General features: G+C 47.4%; 1 protein-coding gene and 1 long non-coding RNA gene across 5 annotated transcripts in view; one reads left to right on the forward strand and one right to left on the reverse strand.

Annotated features, from left to right (window-relative positions):
- Positions 1-2,437, reverse strand: part of FLNB (filamin B) — a 132,887-nt gene extending 130,450 nt beyond the window's left edge. For 2 of the 4 annotated variants that reach the window (XM_039910379.1, XM_029049952.2), the window contains exon 1: positions 1,992-2,437. In XM_039910379.1, the coding sequence (XP_039766313.1) occupies positions 1,992-2,283 (292 nt within the window). In that variant the 5' untranslated portion in view covers positions 2,284-2,437. The remainder of the gene's footprint in view (positions 1-1,991) is intronic. The other 2 variants (XM_029049951.2, XM_029049953.2) reach the window with 2 other exon arrangements.
- On the forward strand, positions 2,081-11,528 carry LOC114806349. The gene is made up of 4 exons (XR_005659533.1): positions 2,081-2,154; positions 2,246-2,316; positions 10,913-10,964; positions 11,337-11,528. It is a non-coding gene; the product is annotated as an uncharacterized LOC114806349 (long non-coding RNA).
- The last annotated feature ends 578 nt before the right edge of the window (positions 11,529-12,106 follow it).

A 12,106-nucleotide genomic window follows, 5' to 3' on the forward strand; every position in this document is an offset into this window, starting at 1 on the left:
TTCCATAATGGCAATACAAGTCTGTATTAAAATAGTTTTGTTATGGAGGATAATGGAAGTCTTTGATATTTCTCCATTAATCCTGTCTCTCCCCTCCCCACCACCCACACACTCTAAGCTCATTGGGGGTAGGGAATGTATCTGTTTATTGTTGTACTGTACTACCCAGCATTTAGTACAGTGCTCCACACAGAGTAAGTGTTCAGTAAGTGATTGACTGACCAATTTATTTTTTCAAACTCCAGCTTTCCTATTGCCAATGCATTTCCTTGCTAACAGTAGCTGGTAACTAGCAACTCCAAGACCACATGGCTACCCCATTCGGGACTAAAATGAGTAGCAGCTGTCACTGCAACATGATAGATCATCTAACCCTGGAATGGTGCTTATGCTGCATCTTGACCTCAAGGAGGATCAAAATATTCTCACTGGAAATGAGCCAAACTTGGGGTCAGCAAAATAGCTTTCAGATTTGACAAGAGAAATGCACTAGGATATAGTAGTGGGGGAAGCACCGAAAACGGACCCCTCACTTCCTTCTCTAGCAGGATGCTCCAAGCACAGCAGCTTCTGGCAAGAGATCTCCTCAAGCCTTCTTCCCATCCTTGGAAGAGACAGGTAATCTCTTCAACACTGCAGCCCCGACGGCATCTTTTAAAGATGGAACAGATCTTCGAGGATCTATTGTGCTCTTTCTCCTTCCTTGAAAAGGGCTGGAAAGAAGCCTCCCATCCTCCGCACCCTGGGATGGAGTGTCGGCGCCCAACATTTTAGACAGCGCCTCATGGCCAGGGCAGGGTCATTTAGCCAAAGCTCCAGGCTGTTCTAATAATAATTATTATAATATTTGTTAAAGGCTTACTTTGTGCTAGGCACTGTACTAAGCGCTGGGGTGGATATAAGTAAATAGAGTTGGACACCGTCCCTGTCCCCCATGGGGTTCACGGTCTCAATCCCCATTTTCCAGATGAGGTAGCTGAGGCCCCGAGAAGTGGACTGGCCCAAAATCACTTAACAGATAAGTGGCAGAGCCGGGATTACAATACACGACCTTCTGACTCCCCGGCCGGCCCGTGCTCTATCCACTATGCGGGGCTGCTTCTCCAATCACCCCTTCCCCTGGACAGGGCACCCAGGGAGGTGAACGAGTTAAGCCTTTCCCTGGGGCCACGAGTGGCCACCCACTGAACCACTCCATCCCACAGGCTTAGAGGAGGGCCAGGGGGCAGAAAGCGGGGCACAGATCCCGCACGTGTGGATGAACGGTTAGGGAAGAAACGTGGGGGCGGGTGTCGGTTCGGGAAAGGGGGAATGTTTGCGGGGGGTGACCTCAGTTTATTCATCACCCTCCCACCCACCCCCACCCCACACCCACGCGGTCCCGGGGAATCACGGTTGTCCTGGCGGCTTTTGGGGGAGACGGTCCGTTAGGGCTAACCGGGGGGGGGGGGGGGTGCCCCCTCCCACGTGTCAGCCCGCGGCACCGGCTCCTCTTCACCCCATTCCAGCTTCCCCGGGTCCGATCCCAGGGCAAGGGCACATCGAGGCCGCCCGAAAAGCAACCACTCAAGCGTGGGCCTGGGGAGTCGGTCCCCCAACAATAGAGACGTCTGAGCGCCGCTGCAGGCTGGCTTCGGCAGACAACAAATACCAAGTTCGTGGAACAGGCGGGAGGGGACGAGAGCAGGCGCCCGCACGCCCCGATCAGGTACTACCGCAGCCCCCGATGGGCCTATCCGGCCGCTCCCCTCCACCTCTCCGTGCAACTCGGGCCGCAGTGGGAGGCGGCAGATCGGATCTTTCAAGGGGACGGAGAGAGTATCACCAATCCCTCCCCCCCGGCAGGCAACTTGACGCAACCTTCCCCTCTTCCTCCCCAGCCTAGGGAAAGGTGAAGAAAGCCCGCCCGTCCTCCTCCGGCTTCGATTGTGGGGAGGGACCCTCGGCCTCCAGTTCTCGGGAAACCCCTCGCCCCCCCCCGCCCAACTGACCGATAGACACAAGCTTGATGCTCTCCCGTTCCAGGAACTCGAGCGCCACCGACACATTCTCCAACTGCATCTGACGGAAGGTGGGCCGCTGGTGGTACTTGCGGTACATATGCTTCTGGCTCAGGACCTCGAGCAGCGCGATCAATCGCAGCCCGTCGCTAAGGTCGGTCTGCAGGTTCCCGATGCGTTTGTTCACGCATTTCAGATGCTCGTTACACCAGCGAGTAAAGGTGTTTTGCTGGATCTTCTTCCAGGGCGCGTCCTCGGCTAGGTCTTTCTCGGTCACCGGCATCTCGAGGGGAGACGACCGCGGCTGCCCACTCTGGTAACGGTTGAGATCGGTGGGAGTTGGAGTAGTAGCAGAAGGAGTAGTAGTAGTAGTGCTGCTGCTGCTGCTGCTGCTGCTGCCGCTATCGCTCTGCGACTCGCTGCCTAACTCCCTGAGAGCTGCCTGGCCCTGCGCCTGCGCACTCATGTTGCAATCGCTGCCCGCCCCCCCCCCCCTCCCTCCAGCTCCTCCCTTCCCACCCTTTCTCCTCCTCCTGTCCGGATTTCCCCTTTCCTTGCAATCAAGTCTCCCTCTGCCGCCGCTGCCAAGTCACTGCTCGCTGCTGTAGCCCCAAACCACCCCACACGGTCACTCGACAAGCGACGCTACCAAGCTTGCCCGCCCACCTGCCCTTATAAACCTGCAAACCCGCAGGGCCCGCCCTCTCCTAGTTCTGCCTCTATCCCTAGCCGGATCGGGGAGCGGGAATGAACCGAAGGGGCGGTCCTCAGGTGAACTGAGTCACTAAGCTTCCATTTGACTAAATTGTTTCCACATCCCCTCCCCGCCCCCCCCCCCCCCCCCCCCCCCGTCCCAACACACACATACCCACACCGAGAAGAGCGGTTTGAGATCACGTTCCAGCCTCAAATTCCAGCCTGGATAGAGTTCGTTGCTGGCTTTGAGCTTCGCAATTACTCTCCCAGGTAGAGAGCTAGAATTAGATCTGACAACAGAGTGCTAGCTAACCCTCTTCTCTTCATTGGCCGTATTCTGCTACTTGGATCAGATGAGTTGTAATTCACTTCTCCATTCAGTCGTATTTATTGAGCGTTTACTGTGTGCAAAGCACTGTTCTAAGCCCTTGAGAGAGTACAGTATAACAATAAACAGACACATTTCCTGCCCACAACGAGTTTACAGTTGGGTGGGGGAGGGGAGACAGACATTAATATAAATAAATTACATTAAGAGAAATAAATTTTAGTGGGAAACATTTGCTGGTTCATTTATGCGATTGCATTTATCAAGCACTCACTGTGTGCAGAGCACTGCACTAAGCGTTTGGGAGAATAGACTATTACAGTATATTATTTCTCGGTTCCCCACCTAGCATGACTTCAACCGGTTAGTTTCCTGTGTCAGGCAAATGGAAGCTATGCGAAGGGGTGCTTAATGGGACAGCGGATGGAAGTGAAGTGATGGATGGGAGGGGCGGTGAATAAAGGGTTAGGTATATATGGAATAGTCATTCATTCAATCGTATTTATTGAGCGCTTACTGTATGCAGAGCACTGTACCATTTGTGCTCCCTTATATAAAATAACTGGGTTTTTATTCTGTTTTTAAGGGCATTTCATTCTTGCCCTGTTTTTAAGAGGAAAAGATAACTTCAGTGCTAGTGTTTCGTGGCTCAGTGGAAAGAGCACGGGCTTTGGAGTCGAGTTCATGGGTTCAAATCCTGGCTCGGCCACTTGTCAGCTGTGTGACTTTGGGCAAGTCACTTAACTTCTCTGTGCCTCAGTTACCTCATCTGTAAAATGGGGATTAAGACTGTGAGCCCCACGTGGGACAACCTGATTCCCCTGTGTCTACCCCAGCGCTTAGAACAGTGCTCGGCACATAGTAAGCGCTTAACAAATACCAACATTATTATTATTACTAAGCACTGGAAAGTACACTTCAGCAACAAAGAGACAATCCCTACTCAACAATGGGCTCACAGTCTAGAAGTCTAGAATATCCAGTCAGACTGGGAGGCATTCACATTGTCATTTACTGAGCTCGTCAATGCACGAGTACACTTTGGAACATTCAATAGATAAAAATATTTGCAACGAATACACAGCAAATCGCAAGCAAATATGCAAACATATAAGTCAAAGACAGCATAGATACAAATGATAAAAGGATAGGCAATTAAATAATACACACACAGGAGGGCTAAAGTGGCTGATGGAATGGCATGCCACAAAGAGGAGAGTTTGAAAGAGGAGATGGTTTTTAGGAGGGCTTCGAAGGTAGGGAGGATTGTGGTTTGGTGAATTCAAGACAAGAGAGGGTTCCAAACAAAGGGAAAGGTGTGAGTGGTGCGTTGGACATACGAGACTCATGAGTGGCGTATGGTTAAGAGGTTCTCTCACTATACCCTATCTGCACTACAACAACTCCCATACTAACCTCTTTTTTTATAGTATTTGTTAAGTTCTTACTCTGTACCATGCCCAGTACTAAATGCTGGGGTGGATTCAAGCAAATTGGGTTGGACACAGTCCCTGTCCCAGGTTGGGCTCACAGTCTCAAGCCCCATTTTACACATGCGGTAACTGAGGCCCAGAGAAGTGAAGTGACTTGCCCAAGGTCAGACAAATGGTGGAGCTGGGATTAGAACCCATGCCCTTCTGACTCCTAGGCCCATGCTCTATCCACTACACCATGCTCCTTCTCTAACCTCTTAACTGTCCCTCGCAGAACACATCCCTCCCCACCTTCAAAATTATCCCAAAAAGTCACTACCACCACCTTCTCCTCCAAGAGGTATTCCCTGATTAGACAGCTGATGGAGAGCCTTGAATCAAAAGGTCAGGAGTTTTTCTTTAATGTGAAGAGAAATAGGCATTGTATTTTTGTGGTGCTTACTGTATGGCATTCACTCTACTGAGCACTGGGCTAATAATAATGATGGTATTGATTAAGTGCTTGCTATGTGCCAAGCGCTGCGGTAGTTAAAAGATAATCGGGTTGGACATAATCCCTTTCCCACATGGGGCTCTCACTCTAAATAGGAGGGAATAGGATTTAATCCCCATTTTATAGATGATTTTTATAGATAGATTTTATAGATGAGGAAACTGAGGTGCAGAGAAGTTACGTGACTTGCCCATGGTCGCATAACAGGCAAGTGGAGCCTGCCATCTCTGCCACTCTGCCATCTCTGCCACTTGTCAGCTGTGTGACTGTGGGCAAGTCACTTAACTTCTCTGTGCCTCAGTTGCCTCATCTGTAAAATGGGAATTAAGACTGTGAGCCTCATGTGGAACAACCTGATTACCCTGTATTTCCCCCAGCACTTAGAACAGTGCTCTGCACATAGTAACTGCTTAACAAATACCAACATTATTATTAAGTGGAGGAGCCAGGGTTAGAACCCAGGTATCCTGGCTCCCAGGTCTCCTGGCTACCAGGTCTGTGATCTTTCCACTAGGGCATGCTGCTTCTTCAATAGGTAGTGCTAGAAGGATTTGAAGGAAGGGAGAGATGTGTTCTGAACAGCCTTTTAAGATGATTCGAGCAGCCGTATGCAGGATAGACTGAAGAGAAAAGAAGTTTGAGGCACAGAGACCAGTTTAGGAGGTTTTTGAAGTAAACGAGATAGGAGGCGGCAAGGATTTGAACCAGAAGAGTGGCCATGAGCCTGGAGAGGAAGGGGTGGATCTGGGAAATCACGTGGAAGAAGAAGAATCAAAATTTAGGGAGCATCTGAATGGGGACAGTTAAAAAAAAGAGATGAGTCAGAAATTTCAGCAAGGTTATGAGCTCCTAAGAGAGGGTGGTGGTGATGTTGAAAATTATGGGAAAAATAGGAGGAGAGATGAGATTGTCAAGCAGGTGAAAGATCAGGGCTGGTGAGGTAGATCTGGGCATCCTCTGCTTAGAGGTGGCAGTTAAAACCTTGGGACTGAATGAGCATTTCAAGAGAATGAGCATAGAGGGAGAAGAGTTGAGGCCCCAGAGCAGTGCTTTGTGGGCCATTCACAGTTAAAGGATCATTGGAGGAAGAAGAGCCAGCAAAGGAGACAGAACTAGCAGTCAGAAAAGTAGGAAGAGAACGAGTAGAGTACTGTCTTGGTGAAACCATGGCCAGGAAGAATTTCCAGGAGGAGGGAGTGATCAAAGGCAGCCAAGAGGTCAAGGAGCCAATTAGACAGCTAAATGGAGGTCACTGGCAAGTGTGGTCTCAGTAGAGAGGTGGAGGCAAATTCAGATTGCAAAGGGTCCAGAAAAAATTTGGTAGAGAGAAAATGAAGGCTGTAGGTGTAAACAATCTGCTCAAAGCATTTGAACTGGAACAGGAGCAGGGAGGAGGGTGTGTGGTTGGCTCAAGGGAAGGCATTTTTAGTATGGGAGAGAGTTTAGCCTGTTTGAAGGCAGAGTAAAAGGAGCCAAAGGGAGGTAATAATAATAATAATGTTGGTATTTGTTAAGCGCTTACTATGTGCAGAGCACTGTTCTAAGCGCTGGGGTAAACACAGGGGAATCAGGTTGTCCCACGTGGGGCTCACAGTCTTAATCCTCATTTTACAGATGAGGGAACTGAGGCACAGAGAAGTTAAGTGACTTGCCCACAGTCACACAGCTGACAAGTGGCAGAGCTGGGATTCGAACTCATGAGCCCTGACTCCAAAGCCCGTGTTCTTTCCACTGCGCCACGCTGCTTCTCGTAAGGTGAAGGGAGGTGAAGGGAGGGGAAGAAAGTGGGAGGTGAGAGGGGATGAGGTTAGAATTTGAAAGGAAGAGTGTGATAACCTCTTGAGAGGCAGTTAGAAAGGAGGAGAATGTGTGCCGTAGGGAGCAGAAAAACAGTGAAGAAGCTTACATCTGATGGCCTTTAATTTGCTACAGAACTGTTAGCAAGATCAGAGGGAGGATTTGGGGATCCTGGGGTGGCAGGGTGGGGGGAGGCACGAGGGGAACTTCAAGAGGAAGTTTAAGATGTGGAATAGTCTCTGGGGGCTATAGAGGAGGGAGCCAATAAGGAAGGACAAATAATGGTATTGTGCAGTTGACAGTGCCGAATTACAGCAAGAACATAGGGACAGAGGTTGGCCTGGTTTGGAGATCAGTAGAGGGTGATCCCTGTGGGGGTGATCCAGGGCTGGAGTTGTGGTAGAACAAAAACACCAGAAGGATAAGGGAGCAAGGGAGCTGAGGTTAGTTGAAAGGGAAGTGTTGAAGACATGGACTTTTCCATTAAGACAGGGCTGGAAAATACTCAGCGTGCTCTCTCTGTCTCTCTCCTGTCAAAAAGACCTTTAGCCCACTGGAATCCTCCCTCAATTGCCCACCCTGTGCCCAGAGAAGTTCCTCTTAGCAATACTTGCTCATGGGTTTACTCTGAATTTGGAGTTGGAAACTTAAACAAAAACCACCATTGGCCTCCTTTGGAGATCTGATGTAAAGAATGCATTGACGGGCTGTTAACATTTCTTAGGGATTTGGCTTCAATGTTGACTGAGCAGTCTTCAATATGTTGCACTGTACAGAACAGAAGGGAAGTCCAGTCTCTGCCCTCGAGAAGCACAGTCTGTGGATTTAATCAGAACTTTCTTAGAAGCCACTCTCTTTGTGAGAGAATAATACATATAAAACCATTTTTTGCAAAATCAATCTGCAGTACTCCTCCCTCTCTCCAGTTCCTCCTTCCCTCCAGGGCCCGCACCCTGGGTATGAGGGTGTCTTCTAACTTGCAACTTTGCAAGACTGTCCACGCCCTATTAGAAAAAAATGTAAAGAATTTTTTTTAAAAAGCAACATGTACTTTTCTTCTGCTGGTCAAGAGAAAAATGAGAAGGGATTCTCTCAGCTGCTTTCCCTCAGGGGGAATGTTTTCTTTCACCCAAGCAGTGGCACTTTGCTGTTCCATGCCACATGGGGGAGCATATGTTTTTGTTTTGTGAGTAAGGCCAGAGGAGGTGCTAGTGGGCCTCCCTGATTGGAAAAGGCTGCCCACCGACAATGGGGGAGTAAAATCAGCATGTTTCCTTGTAATTGGATTGCTCATCATTCCCTCCCCCCACCTCCTTACCCTCCCTGTGGCTGGTCGTTCCTATATAAGGTAGCAACAAGCCAGTCTTTGCTATTTAAAGCAGTATCCCCACCCTACATACTCTCCCTTTTGGTTTCCAGTAAAATGACAAATTTCTTTTAAAGTTGTTTTGCTTTGGGAGTAAAGCCCCCTATTACATCTTTGTCAAACCCAACTGGGTCTTTATACCCTCCTCCCCTCATCTCACTCCCATGGGTGAAAGCGTTGTGGAAATGAAGCCTAAAGATTTAAAGATTTTAGTGGATGTGGTGAACAGATGAAGAAGTCTCATAGGAGGGTATGCCAACCAGTAAATTTGCTGTCATTGTCAAAATAGCAGCAACGATGGCTATTCTTGCAGTACATCTTCTTGCAATTCCACTTGGAGAGCCATGTGCTACAGCTATGTAAACCCATGCCCCGTGTGGATATCCACCCACTTTGAACTTCCCCTTGAAAGTGTAGCAGAAATTGGAGGCAGGCTGTGTTCTTGCAGCAGGGGGTTGTGGTTTCTTTATGGTGCTTGTTAAGCGCTTACTATATGCCAGGCACTGTGCCAAGTGCTCCGGTCATCAAGTGCCACCGAATCGTTTCCGATTCATAGCGACTCCATGGACACACTTTCTCCAGAACATCCTATCTTCACCATCTGTAGTCATTCTAGTATGTGTATCCATAGGGTTTTCTTGGTAAAAAAAAATATGGAAGTGGTTTACCATTGCCTTCTTCCATGCGCTGGGGTAGATACAAGATAATCACATTGGACAGAGTCCAGGTCCCATGTGGGAGCTCACAGTCTTAGTCCCTATTTTACAGATGAGGTAACTGAGGCCCAGAGAAGTTAAGTGACTTGCCCAAGACCACACAGCAGGGAAGTGACAGAGCCGGGATTAGAACCCAGGTCTTCTGACTCCCAGGCCCGTGCTCTTTCCACTAGGACACACTGCTTCCAGCTGATCTAGTGGATTTAATTCCAGACGAAAGTTGGGAGGCCAGGACTTTCTTCACAGCTCTTCGCAGGCACCCCCAGGTGGCCTTTCTGTGTCTTAGCGTATTCAACAATGAATGGAGAGGGAAAAAATCAATTGTGTATTTATTGAGTGCCTACTGTGAGCTGAGCACTCTACTAGGTGCTTAGGAGAGTATACTGGAGGTAGAAGACATAATCCCCGTCCTCAAGGAACAAGCCCTCATGGGCAGTAAATAAAGCATTATTCCTAATGGTGACTTGGGATGATCTGAGAGCTCAGCATGCATCTAGTTTTAGCAAATCTTTATGGCTGCCCTCCATTTTGGTCATTGTATCTCCTCTCAACAAGCCTCAGGATCTCCTCCCTACTTTAAAGATGGAGTCTAGACACTCCCAGAATCAATAGACTGCATTATGACTTTGATTGGTTTTGTTTTGTTTTGTTTTGTTGGGTTTTTTAATGGTATTTGTTAAGTGCTTCTTTTGTGCCAGGCATCATACTAAGCACTGGGGTAGATACAAGCTAGACAGGTTGGGCACAGTCCCTGTTCCACATAAGGCTCACAATTTTAATCCCCATTTTACAGATGAAGTAGCTGAGGCACAGAAAAGTGAAGTGACTTGCCCAAGGTCACACAGCAGACAAGTTGCGGAGCCGGGATCCGAACCCAGGTCCTTCTGACTCCCAGGCCATGCTCTATCAACTAGGCCACATTGCCTCTTTTTTCTCATCACTGTTTTGTGCATTTTCTTCCTCACCACCATTCCTGCTTTCATATTACTTTTCTAATTAGCCTAGGTTGCTCATGGGCAGGGCCCAAAAAATCTTGGCTAGGAAACACCCATTCAAAGATCCTCTTGGTGACCACCCTAGCGTGCTACAATCATCACTGTTATCAATCAGCCAGTCAATCCATGGTATTTATTGAGTGATTACTGTGTGCAGGGTTGGTAGACACAATCCCTGACCACAAGGAGTTTGCAGTCTAGAAGGGGAGACAAACATTAAAATATATTACGGGAGGGAAAATGGCAGAATGTAAGAATATGGGCTTAAGTGCTGTGGGGCCGAGGGTGGGGTGAATATCAAAGTGTTTAAGGGTGCAGACTCAAGAACATAGACACAGAGGGGAAGGAGAATAGAGTGGGAAATGAGGGTTTAGTCAGGGAAGGCCTCTTGGAGGAGCTATGATTTTTGGAGGGCTTTGAAGCTTGGGAGAGTGGTGGACTGTCAGATATTAAGGGGACGAGAGCTCCAGGCCAGAGGGAGGACGTGGGTGATGAGTTGTAGGTGAGGGGTCAATGGCGAGATAGATGAGATCGGGCTACATTGTGTAAGGTGGAATTGGAGGAGTGAAGTATGCGTGCTGCGTTGGCGTAGGAGACTAATAATGATAATGTTGGTATTTGTTAAGCGCTTACTATGTGCCGAGCACTGTTCTAAGCGCTGGGGTAGACACAGGGGAATCAGGTTGTCCCACGTGGGGCTCACAGTCTTAATCCCCATTTTACAGATGAGGTAACTGAGGCACAGAGAAGTTAAGTGACTTGCCCAAAGTCACACAGCTGACAAGTGGCCGAGCCAGGATTTGAACCCATGAACTCGACTCCAAAGCCCGTGCTCTTTCCACTGAGCCACGAAACACTAGCACTGAAGTTATCTTTTCCTCTTAAAAACAGGGCAAGAATGAAATGCCCTTAAAAACAGAATAAAAAACCCAGTTATTTTATATAAGGGAGCACAAATGGTTTGGATGTACCTACAGAAAGGTTCTTAAGTGGCTTATGCATCTCTCAAAATGGCTAATAATGTCTGAAAGTGTAGACTTTACCTGTATCACTCTGAAAGCACATTTTCTGCCCTGGTATGATCCCAGAAGAGTGAGAGAACTCCACAATCTGACAAGACCACTACTACTGACTAGCAAGGTAAGGTAGAAGGGGGAGAGCTGTTACTGACACAACTGGTGGGTTGCTTCCATTTATGTACTTAATCCCCAAATATTAGCGCAGAGGCAGTATGTGCTCCTGATCCTGTAAGGGAAGACCTTCAATCAAGTGTATTTATTGAGCGTTTACTGTGTGCAGAGCACTGAACTAAGCACTTGGGAGAGTCCAACATAGACACATTCCCTGCCCACAACGAGCTTACTTTATGAAATAAATGAAGTCCCCAAATCAGACACCAATCATCTCACTGTTAAAAAACATCAAGAAAAATTATGGACCCTAACTCTTCCTTCTTGGTTTTTGTTTTTTCTTCAGTATAAAATTCTCATAATTTTTGTTTCCTTCTTTCAGACTAATGCAACACTGAGATTTTTGGCTAAAGAAAACCCAGCCCTACACTGCTGTTCCGGTGGATCTTATCCCACACTTTCAATGTGCTGAGCACTGGAATTTACATCTCAGCATGTGAATTCACTTAAAATCACCGAAATGGCTGCCAATCATTTCCAAAGAGGGTTGCCTCTAATTTTTCATTACAATATATGCAATTCATTTTAAGGATCCTTCTAGTCTGTCAAATTAGAAAATGACTCAGAAGAAGTTGAAAGCAATCTAAATATAAAGTCCATTTGGTAATATCCCCACACTTGTTCCTCAAAGTGTTTTGGCTATCTGGTATAGCAAATCAGTGGGACAGGAGGTCTTGCTTACTTTGGAGTTAACTTGGTTGAATAAATAAAATCTCCAAATCTGATCGATATCATCCCCCTGACAGAAAATAGGCACTTAAAAATATTTGTTACTTTGTTATTCAAAAATCTTTCTTCAGCATCAACTAAAGTGCAGTTCTTCAAAGCCGACAGGAGGTTATGTTTTAAACATCAACAGAGGACATTTTTCTTTCAAGCAGAGCTGGGTGATGGTCATATAATGATGGCTTTGAAGATGTTAGTCTCATTCGTTGATAGATAACAAGAGAACAATGCCAACATCATGAACCAAATAGCCATAGGTTTACTCAATTTTTTGTTTCATTTCAGTGATTTCCTAACAAGATTTTCCAATTGCATAAGTTAGAATGAAATTAGATACAATTCTCTTTCGATGGAGGACTAGAACCC

This window comes from Ornithorhynchus anatinus, chromosome X1, assembly GCF_004115215.2.
Source record: "Ornithorhynchus anatinus isolate Pmale09 chromosome X1, mOrnAna1.pri.v4, whole genome shotgun sequence".
Taxonomy (NCBI): Eukaryota; Metazoa; Chordata; class Mammalia; order Monotremata; family Ornithorhynchidae; genus Ornithorhynchus; species Ornithorhynchus anatinus.